The sequence below is a fragment of the Lathyrus oleraceus genome, chromosome 3 (assembly GCF_024323335.1).
Source record: "Lathyrus oleraceus cultivar Zhongwan6 chromosome 3, CAAS_Psat_ZW6_1.0, whole genome shotgun sequence".
Lineage (NCBI taxonomy): Eukaryota > Viridiplantae > Streptophyta > Magnoliopsida > Fabales > Fabaceae > Lathyrus > Lathyrus oleraceus.
In genome coordinates, this window is record NC_066581.1 from 21,389,284 (window position 1) to 21,414,914 (window position 25,631).

Below are 25,631 nucleotides of genomic sequence, written 5' to 3' on the forward strand. Positions count from 1 at the left end.
ATATCACAAACAAATTATTTATTTACTTGTGATACATCTATTTCATTGAGATTTATAAAACAAAGCATATCAGCAACTTCATCAAATCATACATAATTTTTAATTCTACATTGCGTTTAATTGAGATCCCTACACATACAACATCCTAATGATTTGGCTTCCAACAACCACATATGAATGTAATACTACATGAATCGCTCAATTAAAACATGATTTCATTAAAATTAGACCAAACAAAACACATTTCTAAAAAAAACACTCATGATTCATGATTTTCATAAGAGTGTTTATATATATATATATATATATATATATATATATATATATATATATATATATATATATATATATATATATAACCGAATCAAACAAATATTATTATTAATTTATTTGATTGATTTGGATTTACAAAATATAAGAAAAAAATATTTTAAATGAAAAAGTAGTTTACTTAAAAAAATTGTCATACATAAATATAAATATATGATGGCCGGAGTAGCAGACGAGGCCGGAAAATTGGAAATGTAATCTACAAATAAAGTGATCATAGGCCAAAGGGACTAGACCATTAAAACAAACTTAAAACAAACATCTAAATTTCTGGTTACTTGAATAGCAAGCATACTCAATGACACCTATTTTATTTAATTCGACTCGAGGCTTAATCACTTAGCAAAAATGTCCTCGCTTTACACGGACAATTGGTATAAGCAACAAAAACTTCAATGAGAAACGTCCCAATGTCTGTCACTATCAGCACCCTTCCAAAATACATTATTCCATTGCGGCAAGCCTTGGAATGTTCCAATTTCGCAGGTGCAATGGAGGAGGACTCAAAGGTGACCCGGCTCTACAATCTCTGCACAAGGGCCACTCATCCGATCTAGGGCGTTGATATTTTTTCATATACTGCATTATGTATTATATATACTGAATTATATCAGTGAGCTCTATCAGTGATGCAAAGTAAAAGTGGTTTTGTAGCATCATATTTCAACTTACATAGAAGATGTCAGAAGGGAGCTTCTAGTGATTCATCCCAAACTTCTGCACTTCCATTAGAAACATCCTCTACATCTTCTTCCATTGAAAGCCTGATATATTCTCTGTGAGCAAAGCGATCCCACTCTGTCAACGTAGGATTCTCACGTTCCTGTTAGTTCACACATGACATACACCGCCAAAGTGGTCAAAACTAATCAATCATGATGAGTCGGTAAATATAAACTTTTATTGAACATTCATGTACCTGGCGAATCAAAAACGGGTCACGAGTTTCAAAGGCCATGAACTTATTTAGATTGAATAGGATATTGAAAATGCTTCCAGAGAGTTTACCACCTTTCAGGTCACGCAGAGTGATATAGCTTTCGTTCTGCAGAATGAAAAATTTTAATTTTAAATTCAGGAAAAAAGTGAAGAACCAAAAATGCAAATTGGAATATCTCATCTTCCATGAAAAGAAAAAACTTTTTAACTGCTTGGTAGAAGAATTGCATCATTTTCCACCTGATGTGAATTCCTAATGACATAATGAAACATGACCAAACAATCGATAAAAGGAAGATTGAAAAACAGACCTCACATCTAACCATGTCAATTATTTGACACAGTATGTCTTCAAAAAGAACCGGTTCTTGAGCCATGCACTCCATTCGATGCAGTTGCTCCTCATAGAAAAATTGCAGTTCATTCCTTGTTAGAACTCCATTTCCATCCAAATCAACACACTTAAACCTAATCATGACAAGTCAGAGTTAAAGTCAACAGCAAATAAGCATCAACTGGGTAAATTTTCTAATGTTTCCCTAAGGGCCATGAAGTTCGGCAAAGAGGACCGTGTTTCTCCAAGAGTTTGGATGTGTTTGGAACTGTTTTTAATTCAAAACAGTTATTTAAAGAACAAAATATGTTTGGTAGATTGCTTTACTATGCAAATATGAGGAAAGTATTTTTCCCTTTTTGGTTTTTCTACTATAAGTAGTTGAAAACAAGGAAACAATTCAAGAAAACTGTCATCAATAACGGCAATAACATACAAAATGTTATTGCTCCTCTATTTCCTTTCAAAAACTGTTTAAAAATAAAATAATCCAAAACAATTAAAACATGTTACAGACAAGCCTATAATAATGCACCATTCAAGTATTAGCAAATTCATAGCAACTAATCCGGTGGCATCTTAACGGAGGGGACAAACTGACACATGAACCAGAAAAATGAATGGGAAACAAAATACCAATACTCAAGACTTGGCTCAGATGTTTTGTCCTCTTCTGATAGTATGAAATAAACAAAATCTTCATATCCCATCTTTCCCTCAACTTTACTAGTAAACTTTCTTGGAACCTGATAATAGATCCAAATATAGTCCATCAACAAATGATCTGATAAATCATATAAAAAAGTGGACAGATCGTATATGTCTATAAGGAGGTGTGGGGTCAAGGGTTTGGATTCTATCTAGCTGAAGACAGTTGTGGTCACATTGTAAGACAAAAGCAACATATAATATTGTGATCTGCACCAACCTGAGAAAATATTCTATCGACAATTCGATAGGTAAGTGCATGGTTGCCATATCTGATAAGATTCTCTTTGTCTATCAAGAAGTCATGATCTGTATCCAGCTCCCAAAACTTGCAGTATATAACATAAAAGTGCTCATAAGAGAAGTATCTGCAGACAAAATTATGGAAAGGCAAAAACAATTACTGCATTTCAATGTAAGTATACTTAGTTCATTTGAAAAAAGAAACGAAGGTCATTTATTGAAGTGCATTGTAATGACATTTTCAAACGGTATATCTACCTCAAAACTTTGTTGATGTCTTCTTCTTCATCGGCATGCTGCATTGCATCAATGATATTTCCACGCTTCAGCTCCCTCAGGGTAAGACGACCATTTCCTGATCTATTGATGAAGTAATATATTCTATATATCACGGTTTCAGCTGGGCCATTGGAAAAGCAAGTACATGAGAGCATGGCACCACTGAGAAAGAGGTAAGACTTGTATTGAGTGTGAAAAGTGTAAAGATATGATTGACAAATGGTGTTAACAGAAAATGGGTTGGATAATATTGTTGTCGACAAAACAGTATAAAAAAAACATACACAAATGATACTCTCAAAATTTGGGTTGAACCTAACGCATCCCTAGAAAACCGACTTGTAAGGTGAGGATTGCCCCCACTTATAAACACAACACACAATGAAGGTGTTCACTCTGGCCTCAATGAAGCCGAAGCATGGACGATGTGGGAAGCCCAACATATGATCTAGGATAGGCTTTGATACCATCTCAAGGAATGTGGTTTAGCTTAACTCAACCCTACAAAACCGACTTGTAGGGTGAGGGCTGCCCAAGCTTTATAAACAAACACTACGCAAGCTGATAGTACAAGGAAAATCAAGAAAAAAAACTGTATATTATTGACTGGAAATTGGTGAGCTCAAGGCTCTACAATGGTGAAAATGGCACAAGAAAAAGTAAACCAGAGTTCTATGAATGCTCCTAAAGCAGAGAAAATTCGTTCTTAACTGTTTTCTAACAAACTTCATGAATGCCTAATCATTTCCCTCCCCTTTCTTTTATAACAGAAAATCCCTTAAAATCAGGGAATACTCTAACTGAATATTATTCTTACTGATGTGTATTGACATCAATGAATGGGTCATCACACATATAAGAACTCAGTATCGTATCACAAGCCATATCTCTAAGCAATGTGAGACTAAATCTACACCTTCAACCCCAACACAATGAAGGTGTTGGAGGCTGCAATGAAGGCAAGTCAAATGCCGCAATTAGGCGACTGGGGGCACACTGCAATGAAGGCGGAAATTCCAACCGATACAAAGTCAGAAACCATTAGTAAGATCAAGTTAAGAAAAGGGATAAGTCAGTGAACCAAGCATAGCAAAGAACTCATATAGGGCAGGGAATGTCTAACTCATATAAAGGCACAGTTATAAGCAAGATGGAAGACAAACCATATCTCTCTTGAAACTCAGGTGTGCTCTGCAGGAACTCCAGCCCAGGATGAGTTGCCAAAAGCTCACGTAGTATAGGTTTAAAATCATCCTGATATGAAGTATAATATAGTTCTCAAAAAGGACCGATGGGATTATAATACTAAAGCCAAAAAAATTAATAAATTTGACCCTAAAAAGGTAAGTCATTTAGTATCAAATGGAAATTGAACAAATGACATGTTTGATACATTTCATTAGGTCATAACTCATGACGGAGTGTAATGTTCAAGGGAGGAGAAATATATGAAATGAAAAGCAGAAAAAGAAAAAGGAATATAAACAACAAACCTGAGTAAGGTAATTGAACTGTGGTTGCTTCAAAATTTTGTATATTTGGGTCCCTATATCCATTGTCAGCATGTTGCCATTAATCCAATAATCAATGAATGCTTTCCTGCAGGAATATTACATCAAAGAATAAAGCATACACAATACGAAATAATAATTACAACGAACAAGATCATTAAATTGTAATTCTTGTAGTATGGGAAAGGAAGAGTTAAACAAGTTGTGTTTACAAAAATGGACCGGGAAAATTATGCAGGACCGAGGTAGTAATGGTTTCCTTTTTCTTTAATATCCTTTTCATTATTAAATGATAATAGTTTCCTTTACTAAACTGCCGAGATGTCAAATGAGGATCTTTTCCAATATTAACAAAATTATGAATTCTTAAAAGTCTGCCACAAAAGATTCAATATTAAATTTAAGATGTGAAGTATTCCAGAGTCACGCGCCCATATAACTTCAACATGAATACGTATATTTTCAAGCAATTTCTAAATAAGGGATAACAGGGTAATATAATCCTAAAAGCACTTTTCATTACTGAATAATCAGTAGTACTACTTAGTAATAGTATTAACACACAACAATTGTTATGGCATTCCAGGCTGTCAGCATCTAGAGATAACCAGTGTTATTAAATAGCGGATTATATCATCACGGAATTTGAACAAATCAACAATAAGCTATTTAGTACAACATTTTGTCAAATAGAGACTGCCAAAGCACTGCTGTGTAGCGGAATTTGAAAAAACCGCTATTTTCTGCAACCTAAGATGACAACACTGGAGACATCAACATATTAACCATCCAAACAGCTAAATCCGAGAATTACCATTCATGTTCATGGAACAGAGAAATATGCAAGTTTGTTACAAAAGTTTAAAGTACAAACCTTGTCACAATACCAGCTCCATTTTCGATCTTTCTGTAAAGAGATGTGGAAAGAAAAGACGGTAGCTTGCATACTTCCTTGGTAACTGACTTGAATTCTGGCATACCATAGAAAAACAAAAAATCAGAACTGAGCTATTATAAACTCTTTTGTATGCTACAGAGTGAACACTAGACATATAATCATTTTTTGTCTCTTGGAAACATTAAAAATAAGTTAATTTTAGTCAAAATCAGTAGCGTGCCGATTGCTTAAACAACTACAATGTGCTGCTAATTGGAAACCTTCTTTCCCAAGTTGTCAACTGGCCTTTCAAGCTATAACCCATTTATGAGCAATATCTCACCATGTATCTGCAGCCCATCCATGTGATCGGAGAAAAAATGGTCAACTCTAAGCAAGCATTGTTCTTTCAGCTCATTGGGCGGAGGTCGCCCATTTTGAAAGTAGAACTGCAAGCACACAACTAGTTGTTACAAGCATGAACATAGAATGAAAACAGGATGGTAATACCGTAATAGGATATCATATTCATATCTTCCTTTTACATATAGTTATAGTGAGATATTCTTTACTATAATATAAAACATCAAGCAAACCTATCAGACGAGCCTCACCTGAGGTATAAGTTCTTTAACTGGCTCGCTAACAACTTTAAAAGAAGAACCGAGATTAGAAAGGCCAAGTCTATGTTTCACCACGCGAGGGGAGCCAGACGAACTTCTCGGTGAAAGAGGCGGTGCAGTGCCAGCAGGAAACATAGAGGGCAAAGTATTGCCAGAAGCATTTGGACTTGAGCAATTACCGGGAACATTTAACGGAACACCGGATTTCACATCATTTAGCAATGATGTTGCCTACAGAAAAGAGCCAATTAGAATTAGAATCTCCAAAATGAAAATGAACAGACAATAGCGATATGAAATGAATTCGGAATAGAGAAACGGGAAACGAAACACATACCAAGCGATTCGTTTCAGGAAGCGAAAGCCACTGGTTATAAAGTGTCTGGACGAAGGTGAAATTAGACTTGAGTCCCATAGTAGACACCTCTGGGAGCTGCAACAATTCAACATCCAATGAAGCCACATCGCTAACAATCTCCATTCTCATCAAAAACCAAATGTATCGATCAAATCGGGGATTAGGTTTTCAATGCGTTTGTAGAGAAACCGCGTGCAGATTAGATTCTATGTCGGAAAGGAATAAATGCGATTGATTGTTATTACAGCTGTGGAATCAGCGGAACCCTAGATCTTATTAAATCAACAAATTTAAGATCAATTCTCAATTTCGATCGGTAACAAAATGAAACAACGATGATGATGGAGAAAGATTGGGATGGAGAAAGAAATGGGAATGGATGAGTTTATGGGAATTTTTTGCAGAGATCCACACGATTTTGGAGGGAGAAAAACGAATAATAGTGGATACACTGAAAAAATACTGAATTTTTTTTTTACTTTACTTATGTATAGTATATTTTTTATTTTGACCAAACTTGTGTATTTTAATGAAAAAATGCTAAACTTGTTTTTGGTCAAGGATTACATTATTATTTTAACAAGTGTATTTATTTATTTTGACCAAACGTATGTATTTTAATGAAAAATGATTTTTTTTAAGTCTAAAACTATTATTTTAAAATGTGTATATTTGATTTTTTAAAAGAAAAAAAAAAGAATAATTAAATTATTTTTACATTGTGACCATTATGTATCACACCACACATCACGTTATATTTTTAAAAAAAGATTAATTACTATACTTTGTCAGTGTAAAAAGTTTTACACTGTCGGTTCATCACCATCATCCGTTTTTATAGATTTTTAAAATAAAAGTCAAACTTCTTTTAATATCAAACGTCTATAATTAAGTGATGGTGTAAAACCCCTTTACACTGACAGTGTATTTCAATTAATCTCTTTAAAAAATAATAATAATATAATAGATTATTAATAATTTTTTATTTGTCAATAAATATCTATTAAACTTTTTTGAATTAAAATAATAATAATATTTTAATATTTATAAGTTTTAGTGTGTGGTGTAATAGTAAAGATTTGAATTTTGAGAGTGTGTTTCTCTCTAATGTCTTAAATTTAAATCATGCAAATTCCTTATAAAAATATATATATTTGTAAGTCTTACTTTGTCCCAAAATATTTCATTTGTCTTAAATATATTATATTTTGATCATTTTAAAAAATCATTTTATTGAGATTTGAAGTAATTTATAATTTAAGACAATTTTTTAAAACAACTTATTCTTTAGTCAAAATTGTATGATTTTTTAAAATATATATTAGATTATAAAATTTAAGGATACAAATGAATTATTGATATTATTGGTCATAAACAATATGTGTTTAAGAACTTATTGTACTTTTTTATTAAATCATTTAATTTATATTATTTTAAATTACTTAAAAGGTATATTTTATATACTATTTATATTTTAATTTTATAGTATATTTTTTAATATTTATGAAAAAGTTAAAACAATATTAATTTAAAAAATGAAGGAAGTATAAGTTATGATAGGGAGATGTACTTACTCTAAGTTATCTTACTCACTTCTTCTAGAATTAATTATTGGGCATTTAGTCTACTCTATTTTTAGGGGTGTTTGTAGATCGATTTGGTTCGGTTTCAAGAAAATCAGATGCCTTAATCGACCAAAAATATATGGATTTATTTGAATTGGATTTGCATAACTTTTTGATAAAATTCAAACTGAATCATACCGAAAAATAACGAGTTGGTTTGAGTTAAATTGATCATATATATTAAAAACGGATGTGAAAAATATTTTAAAAATATATATAACTTACATCGACTAATTTTCTATAGGATTTAATTGATATATACTGACAGTGTAAAAGGATTTTACACCGTCAGTTAATCTTATCCGTTGGATATTGAAATAAGTTTGACTTTTATTTAAAAAATCTATAAAGTAATGTAAACGGGTGATAGTGATGAATCGACAGTGTAAATCTTTTACACTGACAATGCATAGTAATTAATCCATTTTCTATAATAATATAAAATTCTTAATTTATTTTCTTCATATAATATGTGAATGTCACAAATGGCGTTTCATTTTTTTAGTTTTGAAGTTGAATATCTTATACTAATTTTTATGATAATGATAATATATATTATAAATTAATATGGTTTGTTCAGAGAGACGGGTTCGCGAATAGGATTTTGAAAATTTGTTGTCCGAACCAATTATCATTTGGTTTTATTTGTTTGGTTTGGTTTGGTTTTTGCCCGAACTAAAAAAACGACTCAAATATCATGGTTTAGTTTGGATTCTAGTTTGGTTTGGATTTGTGTGAAGCAATGAACACCCATATCTATTTCCATGTTTCAATCTCATATTTTTTATTTTTTATTTTATTTTGGTGAAAGGATAGCTCAATTGATATGTATTATTTAAATAAATAAATATAAGTTATTCGTTTAGGATTCAATCTCTCAATTATATTTATTTGTATTATGTATTAATGTAAATAAACGAGTAATTTTTTTGTTAATCAAATATCTTTGAACACAAATAATTTTACGTAATAAATTTTTTTTTGGAATACAAGACAAATTTTCAATCATTTCCAAACGGATATGTTGTATACATCAAATATATTTAACCATTATATACTTAATATATTGATATTTATAAGAACATTAAATTTTTTATGCATAGTGCATCTAATTGTTATATTCTGAATTATCTTCTCTTTCAGGTTTGTAAGAAAATTTTCTCATTTCTCTGCATCCAAATGCCATAAATCGTCTCAGCTATAGCAATTTTTAAGACATGCCATTTCCAACCCTTTTTCTTGGTTTTCTAGGTGGTCCACTTCCTCTCATTGGTCCATCATGTTAGAATTCTGCTAAAGTCAATCCACTCAAGAATTTCACACCAAATTTTAAGTCTTTCTTTACATTCGAATAACAGATGCTCTAAGGTTTCTGGTTGGGAGCAGAATCCGCAAATTAAAACATTTATTTATATTATGTATCAATCTAAATAAGTTGTTGATGTTGTTTTTTGTTAATCAAGTATCTTTGCACAAAATTCATTTTACATAAAATTAAAATGACGAGAGTGATAGATGCCTACTTATTAGGAATACAAAGTTATATACCATCATCTATATGTAGTTTTAATATATATTTTTGTGTTAATAGAATATCTATGCACACAATTAATTTTATATAAAATTAAAATTAAATGGGACACATGCCTACGTATTAGGAATATAAAGTTATTAGTCGGCACTTATTTAGAATTTATTAATGCATAGTTAGCTTTATTTTAATCTTCCAATCGTGTGTGGTTTTAATATTTATACTTATTGTAATCGAGTTTCTCTGCCACAACAGTTAATCGCTTGAGTCGCGTAAAACTACAAAGGACAATTCTTCTTTAAAAAATTAATAATATTGCATACTCAACGCTTGATTCAAACTCCTAACATCTGGTTAAGATGAAAGTGACTTGTGTATTCTCATCCAAGTGTTCTTGAATATTGTACTTGTTAAAAGTACAATAAGGGTATGTTGGAGTTTTTCATTAGGGAGCATTGAACATTGTGTGACTTCTTCTTTTTAGAGTAACACCTTTGTGAAGACACACCACATATTCACCCAAAATCTTAAGGTGATAGGTGAGTGGATTCTCTCACTTATAAATGATCAAGTCTCCATATTTCCAACCAATATATGACTATTATCCATATTACTCACACTTGATACATTCTCAATATTCCTCCTAAAGTGGAAGCTCTTCTTACTTCCATAAACTCTTGTATCGCACGGAACATTTCTTATCCACTGCTCTGGCGCCGTTGACACTCTTCAACAGAACGTTTCTTATTCACTACATTGGCACCATTGACTTTCGATACAAGTAAGTCGGTCCATTTCTCGAACCAGACTCTGATACCATTTGTTGGGGGAGTTTTTTACTAGGGAGCAATGAACGTTGTGTGACTTCTTCTTTTTAGAGCAACACCTTTGTGAGATACACACCACATATTCACTCAAAACCTTAAGGTAGTAGATGGGTGAGTTATCTAACTTATAAATGCTCAAGTCTCCATATTTCTAACCAATGTGGGACTATTATCCATACTACTCACACTTGATACATTCTTAACATAGTAGTCTTGTATTTGGATGGTTATTTGCGTGTGTAGGATATTTGGATGATGCATGGGGTTAACTCACATGGAGTAGTGATAAGATTTGTATGTATGTTCCTGAAGAAATTAGAGATCCCTTCTTATTCTAAAAATAAGGTATTCGTATAGGCTCCTAGGATCTGGGTTAGAGAGCCAGATAGTGGATTCCCTTAACTTTACGACCAAGGAACATGGTTGTTGAAAGGTTTGGTCTCCACGGATCATGGGGAAAGCGGTTTTCTCCTTTTAACTGACCCTAATTCATTTTCTATTTGAGACACATCACTGCCTATATTCATTGTATGAGTGAATCTAGTTCGAATATCTCAAGCTCAATTTGGAGATTATGGGTCCATGTCGGGCAGGTATCACCCATCACCTTGTTAGATGAGGGCAACAATCTAGAAGGTGAGGTTGAATAGATCGCCAAATAAAATTTTCTTATTAAAAATTTTGCTTTGAAAAAATATTTCCTATGGCAAGCGGAAGTGAATCCGGATCGACTCTCGTCTATCTGAACCGTCATTGGTAGAATTGGATATGCTTATAAACTGAAATATAAAGTATGTTAAAGATGGGAAAACCAAACCAACAACTTCAATATAGTTTGCTTGAATATAAACCATACTAAGATAAACGATTTCCAATGAAATATAAAAATAAACTTGACTGAGGATTTTTATCAAACACTTAGTATGCAGTCAAAATATCAAACACTTGGTATGCAATTCACCAAGCTTAATTCTCTTTGTGTTGAAGGTGTGACAAATCAATTGCAAGTGTTTAGATTGCAATGGTTTCACAAAAGCATACTCATACACCTCAACACAACCATAATTTTCTATAACGCAAATTACACACTATGTGTTATCAAAATGTAAAAATAGATTGAGAGAGAAAGAGAGAGAGAGAGAGAGAGAGAGAGAGAGAGAGAGAGAGAGAGAGAGAGAGAGAGAGAGAACACCAAGATTTGTTTAGGAAGTTCCCTAATTACCTCACCATGGGCATGTCTGCCTTCATTTCGAAATCGAATTGAGATATTGTAATTAACCTTTGCAATATCAGTTTACAAAAGAAGTATTAAAAAATCAAACCCTTAAACCATATGTTTGATGTTGATCTTAGTTTCTTTTCTTCCCTTAATCTTAGCTAGATTAAGTCACACAAGACTTCCAATTTGATCCTCTGGTTACTGCTACTCCTTTTACCGAATGTTCGTTCTTCAAAGCTTTCACTCAGCTGAATCCAAATTGCGAAATCTTGCCCTAATTCTTTCAATTGATCCTTCGGTCACCACTACTCATTTTCAAGAACCCCCGTTCTTCAAAGCTTTCAATCGGCAGAATCAGAGTTTCAAAGACTTGTGCAAAAACCTCCAAATCAACCCTTGATCTTGGAGGAAAAGTGTAACGCCTCAAATTTCTTTTAGGATTACCGACTGACCCCACAAACTAACACAGGTCTTTCAAGCATGTTTTTTCCTAACTCACACGCTTTCTGGGAAACTCCCTAGAAGGTCACCCATCCAAATACTACTCCAAATCAAGCACACTTAACTATGGAGTTCTTATTTGTTAGGCTACCAAAAAAAAGATGCATCTTGTTGTTATAGATAGTATCAATTAATCTTTATAAGCATTCCTTCAACTATTCATTCCCATACATGCACAACCTCAAGATCCCTCTCATTTCGATGTGAATTCGGTTTTTCCCTAGAAGTTGCTAGGAGTGTCTCATTGTCATGCCTCGTGCACCGACAACCATTCCCTCGCCCTTGGGTATTACATGTAACCACTCTCCGCCCTCTCCGGCCTCGGGTGTTACATGCCCACCAGCTTTCGCTTGGTTTGTCCCCAAACCATATCGTACTGGGAGAGGTTTGGCTCTGATACTATTTGTAACGCCTCACACTGCTTTCAGGATTACTGACTGACCCCACAAACCAACACGGGTCTTTTTAGCATATTTTGTTCTCGCTCATACGCTTTCTAGGAAACTTCCCAGAAGGGTACCCATCCAAATACTACTCCAAGTCAAGCACGCTTAACTATGGAGTTCTTATCTGTTGGACTACCGAAAAGAATATGCATCTTGTTTTCGGTAGCCCAACATATAAGAACTCCATAGTTAAGTGTGCTTAACTTGGAGTAGTATTTGGATGGGTGAACTTCTGGGAAGTTTCCTGGAAAGCGTGTGAGTAAGGACAAAATATGCTGAAAAGACCCGTGTTGGTTTGTGGGGTCGGTCCTGAAAGCAGTCAGAGGCGTTATAAAAAGTCCTAAAGGTTTTATCAATGAAACCCCCAAAGAAAAAACTCAACCAAATTTGATCACACCAACCTAAATTAGACGTTATCAATCTTATCTTGATAATAAATAACAAAAATGATTACATGTAGTTGTTGAATGCATGCAAAGAAAGATCGAAGATGATCAGAAATTTCTAAGTGTGTTCTTGGTTTCAATATTGAGAAATGATGCATGAATGCATATTTATATGTATTTGTGTGTGTAGAAAAGAAATGAGCAAACATATTTTTAGCCAAAAATGCAAGTTTTGAAAGTTGGAATAGAATGTATTGACTCTTATCATGAATGAGTCAATACATACGTCAAATGAGTCAATACACAAGCCAGAGGAGTCGATACATTAAGGTCAGAGAATAACTATTTGAGAAAATCTTTAGAATGAGTCTACTCCAAGGACATGGGAGTCAACTCATCAGCTGAATGTATCAACCCGCACCATCAATGTATTGATACATTGAAGGCAGAGAAGATTGTTTGAAAGTGCCATCCAAATGAAGTCGATTCCAACCATGAATGAGTTGACTCATTTACATGGTGTATCAACCCATGATTCTTGTGTATTGATACATTAAGAGCAGAACTCCGCTCTTTTAAAAAACTACTTAGTGTGTATCGATACATACCAAGAATGTATCGACTCATTAACAAACTTTTCACGAAGATTTGTATTTTTTTGCATGTGATGACCTATTTAATATAATTTTACATGTCCTATTATGATGGTGCACATCTAGACAAATACGGTAAAGTCCAATATACACAAAATACTAAGCTACCTAGTTTTAACATCATTTAAAACACATCTAAGAGTATAATGCAATCACATACTCCCTTTTTCGATGATGGCAAAACATACTAAGCATTTGGTGTCTTTGGCAAAGCTCCCCCTGAATATGTGCATCATAAACCTTATATTTTCCCTTTTAACAACATCAAAAAGAGACAGACGAAAAATTTGAGAAGTATCATAAAAATTGCACAACAACATATAAATCACTCTGAGGCGTTGCAATGAGTTAAATCAATCAACTTAAACATGCACTCACATAGAATCAAGTCAAATTGATCAAAGCTTAAACATAAATAAACAACTAAGTATAGCCAAAAGAGATAATATCCATTACATTTTTGTCATAAAGGTTACAACAAAATAGCACCATAAGCATAAATACACTAAAACATAAATCCATGCATAAGAAAGACTATGTCCACAATGATGCATAACTAATGACCACGACCTCAACCTTAACCTCTACCACGGAACTAAGTTGCACCATCAATATCATGCTCTGTTGGTGTAAGCCCTAGAGGCCAATACTTTTGGTACTTGTATCGAATTATTTATTAATAATAAAAGGCTTTTTCTTTATTGTGTTTGTCTAATAAAGTCCCTAGAATAGATAGTCCGTTTAATGTATCAAGTGTGACTTAATCATGAGATCACATTAAACATAAGGACATTATTCTTAAAGTATCCATAGTCGAGCTTTATTGTGAAGTGGGATAACATTAAAGCATTAAGATTATTATGTATATAGACTGATGATCACATCTCATGGATCACGGATAAGGAGTTATCAAGTCTTAAACATAGGTATGAATATTAAGAGTAATATTTATACTGGATTGACCCGCTATGAGAATACTATATAGAATGTTATGAATATTTCGTTTCTCTCTCTCTCTCTCTCTCTCTCTCTCTCTCTCTCTCTCACACACACACACACACACACACACACTCAAAGCCTTCATTCGTAGCAGCTAGCACTGAGATTGAAGGAATTCGTTCGTGTGGACTGAGTAGAGGCGTTGTCATTGTTCAATGTTCGTGATCGCTCTGTAGATATGCATCAAAGGTTACAATTGCCACAAGAGGTAACGATTCTATCACTGATCATGCCCATTCGTAAGGATCATTAAAGGAGAAATTTTAAATTCTGCTGCGTTTTGGATCGCCCTTCTCCTTCAGTGGTATCAGAGCCACTTACGAAACCAGGCATCTGATAGTTGTTTATTTTTTGTATTAATACGATTAAAAGACAGAATGAATCAAAGAATAAACAAGTAATTAAATTTGGCATCATGTGTGTACGATTTGGATGATTGATGTTGACTATGCTTCAGAATCCGACATTAGTATGGTGAAGCAGCGATACATCGATCGTTCATAGGTTATGCAATTGAGATCGATCAAGTTATATATATGATATAAGTAATCCTGATGCAAAATACGGTATATATGATATAATGTTTCTGTTTCATTCATTCAAACACTTAATGGTTGTTTTCCTTTGAGCGATCAATGGTCGTTTGCTTCTTGATCCGACATTAGTATGGTGAAGCAATGACGTATTGATCAATCATACTGAATCAACAATCGAGATGTGTTTGACGGTCTGAAATTGGTGCATTAGGGTTAATGACGACACAAGGGTTGTGTTGTCAAAGAGTTATGCGATTAGGGTTGTGAGTGCGCAAGAGTTGTGCTTTAAAGTATCAAGTGTTGATGCGAAAAACGACGTCGATCGGTCGCCGAAATTTAATTTGGTTTTAATTAATTAAAATAATTAAAATTAATAATAATAATGTGTTTATTATTATTGTCTTGTGGTGATCGGTTATGGTCTTAGTTTTCCTTTATTTTGTTTTGGATTTTTTAAAATACGACCTGTGTGTCGTGCCTCTCTTTTAATCTGATAATGTAACTTCTTTTCTCATCTCATTCCCTCGTATGTAAAATGAGTTTCTTTTATGTAATGTAATGTTATGAAGAAAGAGAAGAATTCAATATCAAAGGAGGACAACCTTGAAGATCTTGCTTGGAGAAGCTTAGATCATTATTAGGTTAACTTAGGTTCTCTCATTGGCTTGGGAGAACAATTGCGCTATGGGCCATAACTGTTTCATTATGTATGTATGTTGATGCATGTGAATGTATGTTGATGCATGTGAGAGACGATTTATATGATAAATAAGCCAGTGAGATCAGAATAATTGCAAATTCCATCAAATTAAATATTAAGTTTATGCTTTCCAAGTTTTAGCATTCATCAACACTAGTATCGAATAATGTAGGTTTCGCCTACGCGAGGTGCATGTTCTATATTAGTAAGGTGCGATGGGATAATTGTAATATCCAATTGTTAAAGCAATGGGTCAAACTTAACTAAACAAATTATAATAAGATTATATATGTTTAGAAGCAAGAGTTGGAAATGATCCATGTGATGGATTGGAATAAGGAGTTATTCACCCAACTAAAATATTCGAGAGTTGTATTAGATACAATTGGAAGGAGTTCCTACCTAAATAACCTAGTTTTGTGTGATCCGCCTACGCGGACTTAAAACAAAGTGAAATATGGATCTCGACCCACTAGAAAATCTTCCAACGGGATTTTCCGAATCAAATGGTGAGGGTTATTTATTTTGAGTAAAATAGTGGGAGCATATTTAGTTAAAGGACTAATTAAATATGTTATTGATACTTATATTTTTATTATTTTCATGTGGATTACCATGACAACAAACACCTCTAACAACATTTTGCGATCAATCCTTGACAAGGAAAAATTGTCTGGGACAAATTTTCTGGATTGACACCGAAATCTGAGGATTGTCCTCAAACATGATAGAAAGTTGTATGTCTTAGAGAAACCTGTTCCTGAAGAGGAACCTCCTAGTTCTGCACCTAAGGCAGAAAGAGATGCTTATAAGAAGCATGTTGATGATGCCAATGAAACTGCTTGTTTCATGCTAGCTACCATGAACTCAGAGTTGCAAAAGCAACATGAGAACATGGCAGCGTTCGATATGATCGAACACCTGAAGATGCTCTATCAAGAGCAAGCAAGGCATGAAAGGTTTGAAGTTTCAAAAGCCCTTTTTCAAGGAAAGTTAGCTGAGGGAGCCCCTGTAGGTCCCCATGTGCTCAAGATGATTGGGTATGTGGAAAACCTTGAGAGGTTGGGTTTTCCCCTCGGAAAGGAACTTGCGACTGATTTGATCTTGCAATCATTTCCAGATAGATTCAGTCAATTTGTCCTAAATTTCAATATGAATGATATGGACAAATCTCTTCCTGAACTGCAAGCCATGTTAAGAACTGCTGAGCAGAATCTGAAGTCAAAAGGGAAGTTCATTCTGATGATCGGAAATGGAAAGAGACAAAACAAAAGGCCCACCAAGCAGGGTGATAAAGGGAAAGGCAAGGAAGTTACCAAACCCAAACCCATTGTTGCTGCTTTGAAGCCTAGTGGAGGCATAGCAAAAGAAGGCACCTGCTTCCATTGCGGTAAGACCGGACACTGGAAGAGAAACTGCCCAAAGTACCTGGAAGATAAGAAGAATGGCGTAGAGACTTCAACTTCGGGTATTTTTGTTATTGAAATTAATATATCTACTTCCGCATCATGGGTATTAGATACTGGATGTGGTTCTCACATTTGTACCAATGTGCAGGGACTAAAAAGGAGTAGAGATTTGGCAAAAGGTGAAGTCGACCTACGAGTTGGCAATGGAGCAAAGGTTGCTGCTTTAGCCGTAGGAACTTATGTATTGACTTTACCTAGTGGTTTAATAATTCAGTTAGAGAACTGTTATTATGTACCTGCAATTAGCAGGAATATTATTTCTGTTTCTTGTTTGTACAAGTTTGGTTTTTCATTTATAATAAAGAACAATTGTTGCTCAATTTATTTGAATGATATATTCTATGCTACTGCACAAATGAACAATGGACTATATGTCCTTGATCTTGAAATTCCTATTTATAACATTAATACTAAAAGGATGAAACCTAATGAGTTAAATCCAACTTACCTTTGGCATTGTCGATTAGGCCATATAAATGAGAAACGCATTTCCAAACTTCATAAAGATGGAATGTTGGACTCTTTTGATTATGAATCATATGAGACATGCAAATCTTGTTTAATTGGAAAGATGACAAAGTCTCCATTCACAGGAAAAGGTGAAAGAGCTAATGATCTTTTGGCCCTCATACATATTGATGTGTGTGGACCACTGAACATACCAGCCAAAGGAGGTTTTCAGTACTTCATCACATTTACTGATGATTTCAGTAGATATGGTTATGTGTATTTAATGAAACACAAATCAGAATCCTTTGAAAAGTTCAAGGAATTCAAGAATGAAGTACAAAACCAACTAGGTAAGAATATTAAAACTCTTCGATCAGATCGAGGTGGTAAGTATTTAAGCCTAGAGTTTGATGACCATCTGAAAGAGTGTGGGATCCTATCCCAACTTACTCCTCCTGGAACACCCTAATGGAATGGTGTATCTGAGAGAAGAAATCGAACCCTGTTAGCCATGGTTCGATCCATGACGAGTCACGCTGATCTTCCAAACTCCTTTTGGGGACATGCACTATTGACAGCAGCTTACACACTTAACCGTGTTCCATCCGAAAAGGTTGAGAAGACACCATATGAGATATGGAGTGGTAAGAAACCACATATGTCTTACATGAAGATTTGGGGTTGCGAAGTTTATGTGAAACGACAAATTTCAACTAAGCTTGAGCCCAAATCTGACAAATGCTTATTTGTGGGGTATCCTAAAGAAACAAGAGGGTATTACTTCTACAATCCTTCTGAGGGCAAAGTGTTTGTCGCTCGAACTGGAGTTTTCCTAGAAAAGGATTTTATTTCCAAAGGAATCAGTGGGAGGAAAGTAGAGCTTGAAGAAATTCAAGAATCACAAAGCATTGATACACCTATGGAGGAATTAGAGCAGGAAACGCAAGTAGTTGTGGAAGAGCAACCCGCTCAAGTAGAAAAAGACCAGCGTAGGTCAAGCAGGATATGTCACATACCTGAGAGATATGGATATCTCATAACTGATCAAGATGATGTATTACTCATGGATCAAGATGAGCCTGTGACCTACCAAGAGGCCATAACTGGTCCCGAGTCTGAGAAGTGGCTAAAAGCCATGAAATCTGAAATGGATTCCATGTACACAAACCAAGTTTGGACCTTGGTAGAGCCTCCTGTAGGAGTTAACCCTATAGGATGCAAGTGGGTCTTCAAAAAGAAGACTGACATGGATGGTAAGGTACATACCTATAAGGCAAGACTGGTTGCAAAAGGATATAAACAAATTCATGGGGTTGACTATGATGAAACCTTTTCACCAGTTGTAATGCTTAAATCTGTTCGGATTTTACTTGCTAGCGCTGCATATCATGATTATGAAATATGGCAAATGGATGTCAAAACTGCTTTCCTTAATGGGAATATTCTTGAGGATGTGTACATGACACAGGCTGAAGGATTTGACATACCAGAAGAAGCCCAAAAGATATGTAAGTTACAAAGATCAATCTATGGATTGAAGCAAGCTTCTAGAGGCTGGAATCTTCGTTTTGATGAAATGGTAAAACAATATGGATTCATCAAGAACGAAGATGAGCCTTGTGTCTACAAGAAGGTTAGTGGGAGCATGATCGTTTTCCTGGTATTATATGTAGATGACATATTACTCATTGGAAACGATGTCCCTACCCTGCAACAAGTAAAGTCTTGGTTGGGGAAATGCTTTTCTATGAAGGACCTAGGTGAAGCAACCTATATATTAGGAATCAGAATCTATAAAGATAGATCACAAAAATTGCTTGGCCTAAGTCAAAGTACTTACATAGACAAAGTGCTGAGACGCTTTAATATGCATGATTCCAAGAAAGGATTCATACCTATGCAACATGGCCTGTGTCTATCAAAAACACAATCCCCTTCAACTAAGGAAGAAAGGGATCGCATGAATAAGATTCCATATGCATCTGCAATAGGATCTATCATGTATGCCATGTTATGTACTCGACCAGATGTCTCGTATGCTTTAAGTGCAACGAGTAGGTACCAATCTGATCCTGGTGATGCTCATTGGGTAGCTGTCAAGAATATCCTTAAGTATTTGAGAAGGACTAAGGACTCATTCTTGATATATGGAGGTCAGAAAGAGTTGGTTGTAATTGGATACACCGATGCTAGCTTCCAGACAGATAAGGATGACTTTAGATTGCAATCTGGTTATGGGTTTTGCTTAAACGGTGGCGCTGTGAGCTGGAAAAGTTCAAAGCAAGATACAGTTGTTGATTCTACAATCGAGGCCGAGTATATTGTTGCCTCAAGTGCAACAAAGGAAGTTGTTTGGATCAAAAAGTTCATTAGTGAACTTGGCATAGTTCCTAGCATTGTGGATCCCCTTGGTCTATATTGTGATAACAATGGTGCTATCGCACAAGCTAAGGAGCCTAGATCTCACCAACGATCCAAACACATACTTAGGCGTTATCACCTCATTCGAGAGATAATAGATAGAGGAGATGTGAAAATATGCAGAGTACCTACACTTGACAATATTTTTGACCCACTGACAAAGCCTCTTGCGCAGCAGAAGCATGATGGCCATACTAGATCTATGGGCATCAGGGGCATGCCTGATTGGATCTAGTGATAGTGGGAGATTGTTGGTGTAAGCCCTATAGGACAATACTTTTGGTACTTGTATCGAATTATTTATTAATAATAAAAGGCTTTTTCTTTATTATGTTTGTCTAGTAAAGTCCCTAGAATAGATAGTCCGTTTAATGTATCAAGTGTGACTTAATCATGAGATCACATTAAACATAAGGACATTATTCTTAAAGTATCCATAGTCGAGCTTTATTGTGAAGTGGGATAACATTAAAGCATTAAGACTATTATGTATATAGACCGATGATCACATCTCATGGATCATGGATAAGGAGTTATCAAGTCTTAAACATAGGTATGAATATTAAGAGTAATATTTATACTGGATTGACCCGCTATGAGAATACTATATAGAATGTTATGCAAAGTGTCATAAGTTATTCTCATGGTGATAATGGTGTATACCACCCTTCGACCTGAAACCACTATGGACCCTAGGTGTAGAGTCGAGTGCCTTATTGCTGATCAAACATTATCCGTAACTGGATGACCATAAAGACAGTTGATGGGTACTCCACGAAGCATGCTAAGGGACATGAGTGACCTAGATGGAATTTGCCCATCCTGCGTAACAGGATAAATGTCTATGGGTCCAATATTGAACTGGACAAGGATGACACGATCTATGCCTTGTGTTCAATATAGACATAAGGGCAAAAGGGTAATTATACACATAATTATTATCACAGAGGGATTTGTCATACCACATGACATTTTCGTGTCTTGGGTAGTAGTGATGTGTTGCTAGATACCGCTAACTATTTATTATGTTAAATACGTGATTTAATATAATTGCCAATGCCGCGAAAACCTACAGGGTCACACACAAAAGACGGATTGATGAGAGATAGAGTAACTAAGGAATACCGTAATGTACGGTGCCCTTAAGTGAATTGTAGAACATCGTAAGGTACGGTGTACTTAAGTAGAATATGAAATATGGTAAGGTACCACGCGCTTAAGTGATTTTGGCATATTATAAGATATGGGCCATATACACTTGAGTGGGCTTTTTAGCTTGCAGCCCACACAAGTGGTTCTATAAATAGAACCCTTGTGTAGAAGCATTAGTGCAGTTGCAATTTCGTTTCTCTCTCTCTCTCTCTCTCTCTCTCTCTCTCACACACACACACACACTCAAAGCCTTCATTCGTAGCATCTAGCATTGAGATTGAAGGAATTTGTTCGTGTGGACTGAGTAGAGGCGTTGTCATTGTTCAACGTTCGTGATCGCTCCGTAGATCTGTATCAAAGGTTACAATCGCCACAAGAGGTAACGATTCTATCACTGATCATGCCCATTCGTAAGGATCATTAAAGGAGAAATTTTAAATTCCGCTGCGTTTTGGATCGCCCTTCTCCTTCATGCTCACCATCCAACATATCACACATCTCTTGGTAAAACTAGAGATAATGACGATGATTGTCAGTTTTGGTAACGAATCATATCAGGGGTACTAGCCTGAGTAGCAACATGGTTTGAAGCCATGTTATGACGAATCTCATTGAATTTCTCTGTAGCATAATAGGCAAAACTGTAAAAATGGAATTTTTTACCAAAATAACCCAAAATTTCAAGGAAATTCCCAAAATACCCCTGGTTTCAAAAAAAACCCAAACTACCCCACTTTTAGGAGGATGCGTCAATTCAATTGGCGACTCCTCTTAAAGATTGAATGGAGACGCCAATTGGATTGGCTAGGGCACATGCCCTAGCCAATCCAACTGGCGCCCATGTGTATTTTTACAAAGGAGGCGCCAATTGGATTGGCACCTCAGTGTAAAATGCAATTTTTTGTTATAAATAGATGTGTTGTGTGAGTCATTGTTTCACGTCTCATTTAATCATTTGGCAATCATGTTTGGTGTTTGTCGCCGATACGGAAAGGTGATTTATGCGAGAGATAAACCTCAGATGTTGATGGTCTTTTGGAACATCACTATGTTCGAGCAACTGAAGAGGGAGTTGGTTCGTTGGTTAGATGGGAAAATACCAGAAGGGGAAAAATTATAAGTATTGAGAGACTCGACAATATCTTTGGTTGGGTTTGAATGAAGACTGATAAGGATGCTAGGGAAATGATGTTTGATCGAGATGACATCAATTTGATTGTTGTAATCAGTTAGAAATATTTATGTTTTCAGTTAGCTTATTTTGTACTGATGTTTGTGTGAACCTTGTTGTAACAAAAACTTTATGATATATAATGATTGAAGGTTACAGAAAGATAATGTTACAAAAGGATTATGACCCAAATGATGCTCCTCGACTGGGACAGTTGTTCTTGTTGTCTCCTGGTTGACGACAGATACTACATAATCTTATCATTTTATCTGTCAAATCCATTTCTGTCCTGATACGTGTGTTGTTTGGCCTTCCTTTTTTATTTCTACGGATCTTGTCGTTGTGCCAAACTATATCACCTTCATATGGAGGCCAATATTCCTCCATTAGTAGTACCGAGATGCTTTTATTATATACGTTCATGATGGTGACGACCTTGTACACATCAGATAAATGGTTGTAAGCGTCTTGACGAGTATATGCGCGTGCTGTAGTGACATGGGAGCAAGGAATGTAGAAGGCCTGGAATTTTCCACAGTCGCACCAACTTCTGTTTAGTCTAACAGCATAGGCTAAATTTGGTTTCCCCTCGTTGTGGTCCATTGTTTCCTGGACGCTGAAATTTTGCCTATGACGGTTAAAGACTGTTACAACGTGTGTGCTAGATTTGATGCTCTCCTCTTTCATGACTTTCATGCAACACTCACTGAATACTTGCCCAGACATTAACATCGCACTCCATCTTTCACCTCTGGTTGCAAACGTAGAAGCCAACCTATAATAGGTCAATCTTACTAAGGCGGTTATTGGCAGATTTCTAATTCCTTTGAATACCTCGTTCATGCATTCCACAAGGTCTTTTGTCATGTGGCCCCATCGACAGCCTCTGTCAAATGCCCTTGTCCACTGCTCTATTGGTATGTTATTTAGCCATCTCCCTGCGTCTTCATTAGACAATCTAATTTCATCACGATAATATTGAAATGACGGCTGAGTTAGAGCATACTCATCATTCACCGCCTTCTTGCGAAGATTCTTATCTTTTATTGCACGATGAAGTTTTGTGCAATATGTCTAATGCAATAGACATGGGTAGAAGGAGAATCATGCCATCCGTTGTCACGGTTGTTGTAAGCACTCTCAATGGCAGCATGTCTATCAGAAATAAAACAGAGATTGGCTTATGGAGCCACATGCATTCTAAGATGTCAAAGAAAGAAACCCCATCCACCAGCCGTTTCACCTTCAACCAGAGAAAAGGAAATGGGAAAGACATTGTTGTTGCCGTCTTGTGCAACCTCCATAAGCAAAGTACCCTTGTATTTGTCGTATAACCAAGTGCCATCAATTTGAATAATAAGTTTGTAGAATGCGAAACCTTTGATGCATGGGTCAAACGCCCAAAAGAGACGGTGAAAGATTCTATTACCTATAACACAGGTTCCGTCTGGCATCATTGCTGGCAATGTCTCCATAATTGCCATAGTTCCTGGGACATATGTTTTTAGTGCCCATAAAAACCGTGACAATTCTTTGTATAAATCCTCCCAGTTGGCGAATACCTGTTCAACAGCCTTTGCCCTAACAATCCAAGCTTTCTTGTAAGATGGAGTATAATTATATGTTGTTCTGATATGGGATATAATTATACTCACCTTCATTGATGGGTCTTTATTAACCAACGGCATAATGTCTTGACATATCAATGCAACGCTTAGTTTACGGTGATCTTGTTCAACGTTAGTTGCAATGCAACTGTGAGGTGGGTCTATTGAAGCGATCTCCCAAGAGTCAATTTTCTTTTTGTAAGATGCAGCCAACCGAAACTTACAAAGAATGTTACGATATTCGATGACATACCTTCTCGAATCAGTGTGTTTTACTATGAAATCAGCAGAGTTGTTCATGTGGAATGTTTTGATAGCTCGCACACATTCTTCTTTGGTACGAAACATGTCTCCCACCTTTAATTCGCCTTCTGATCATGGATACGGGTTATAGAAAACACTGTTGGATGTTTCATCGTCATGCAGATCCATCTTTGTCATATGTTGAGGCGGATTGTAGACATGACTAGGAGGTATTGCCGATGGTTGATCATCATCTTCAATGTCGTTGTTCAGCATGTGATCAAACTGTATCTCAGTCTCCTCTTCTTCTTCATCAACAACGTCCACTTCTGCTTCTGCTTCTGGGTTGACGTTATCTGACCACTGTGGATCAAACTCACCAGATTCATCATGACTGGTTATTTGAGACCGCTGAGATGGTATACATGGTTGAAGAGTAATATACAGCTCAATACAGTTGCAACCTGAATGTTCATGACTAACAAACATGTATTCAACATCTTCATCGTCCTGTACCTTAAGCGGGAAAAACTTGCATTGATTATTCTAAAAAAATATTGGATTTTGATACATGATCTTTGACACAATACCCGATCTTATACAGGATTGTATTCTTTTTTTCAAATGCAAGAAGGTTGCATTTCTCTTGATCGTAAGTCGAATGGTATTGGTGTTTCAAAAACAAAAATCGTATAACTCCGATTCGTATATTTCACCGTTGTAGTGAACATTGACAGTGTATTTTAGTGAAGGTGATATTGTGCATATGAAAACTATTTTCTTGATGCAGATGAATGTGGGTTGAGTCTTGGATGTTGATAATAAGACACTTAAATAGGTGACTGATGTGTCTCACATGCAAACTAGTTCGAAGTGATGTGTCGCACATGCAAGCTAGTCCGAAATGATGTGTCAACCATGCAAGCTACTAAGAAGTGACATGTTCAGCATGCAAGAGAGAGGACAACCACGTGCCAGACATGCAAACACACACTCCAATTGAATTGGTGCCCCAATTCATTCCTTGCACATGGGCGCCAATCCATTTGGCGACACCTTGTCTTGCATGCATGCAGACCTCAAAACCAAGCAATCAGACCTAGGTGTGTCATGCATGTCCCTATGGAGGCGTCAATTTGAATGGCGACACCATGTATAAAATGCACATGGGCACCAATTCAATTGGAGACCATATGCAAACACAACTTTTCATGCTCTAAGCCATTTGCCTATAAATACATCCACACCATCAACACTTCCTCCGCACCATCACTCACTACTTCTTCTACAATTTCATATGCAACAACTTCTTGTAGTTTCATCTGCACAAACCACTTTCATCCCCGACAAAATATATATCCTCACAATGGGCGAATCGCATAGAGGAACGGTTGCAAACATAATAACTTATGTAAGTGTTTTCTTCTTTTTTTATTTGTTTTAATAGAGTCCCTTTTAATAACATACCAACTTAGTCAAGTTTTTTGTTCTTT

General features: G+C 35.6%; 1 protein-coding gene across 2 annotated transcripts; it reads right to left on the bottom strand.

The window, feature by feature from the left end:
* Window positions 1-426: 426 nt before the first annotated feature.
* Window positions 427-6,661, bottom strand: LOC127132196 (probable serine/threonine protein phosphatase 2A regulatory subunit B''delta). Of its 2 annotated transcripts, XM_051061091.1 has the most exons (13): window positions 6,182-6,661; window positions 5,836-6,075; window positions 5,565-5,670; window positions 5,219-5,315; window positions 4,327-4,432; window positions 3,997-4,087; window positions 2,813-2,954; window positions 2,532-2,679; window positions 2,240-2,349; window positions 1,581-1,737; window positions 1,250-1,375; window positions 1,003-1,153; window positions 427-909 (listed from the first exon to the last, which is right to left on the bottom strand). In XM_051061091.1, exons 1-12 carry the CDS (start codon window positions 6,329-6,331, stop codon window positions 1,013-1,015), a joined length of 1,614 nt encoding a protein of 537 aa, XP_050917048.1. In that variant the 5' UTR covers window positions 6,332-6,661; the 3' UTR covers window positions 427-909; window positions 1,003-1,012. The 2 variants fall into 2 exon arrangements, with proteins under 2 accessions (XP_050917048.1, XP_050917049.1); XM_051061092.1 differs by lacking the exons at window positions 5,836-6,075; window positions 6,182-6,661 and having other exon boundaries at window positions 5,503-5,632.
* Between the last annotated feature and the right edge of the window lie 18,970 nt (window positions 6,662-25,631).

Coding starts and splice junctions, on each gene's coding strand:
- LOC127132196 (XM_051061091.1), bottom strand. CDS start 6,331: ATGAGAATGGAGATTGTTAGCGATGTGGCTTCATTGGATGTTGAATTG. Junction 5,316..5,564: donor GGATGGGCTGCAGATACATG/GTGAGATATTGC, acceptor ATGGTATGCCAG/AATTCAAGTCAGTTACCAAG. Junction 4,433..5,218: donor GGAGCTGGTATTGTGACAAG/GTTTGTACTTTA, acceptor ATATTCCTGCAG/GAAAGCATTCATTGATTATT.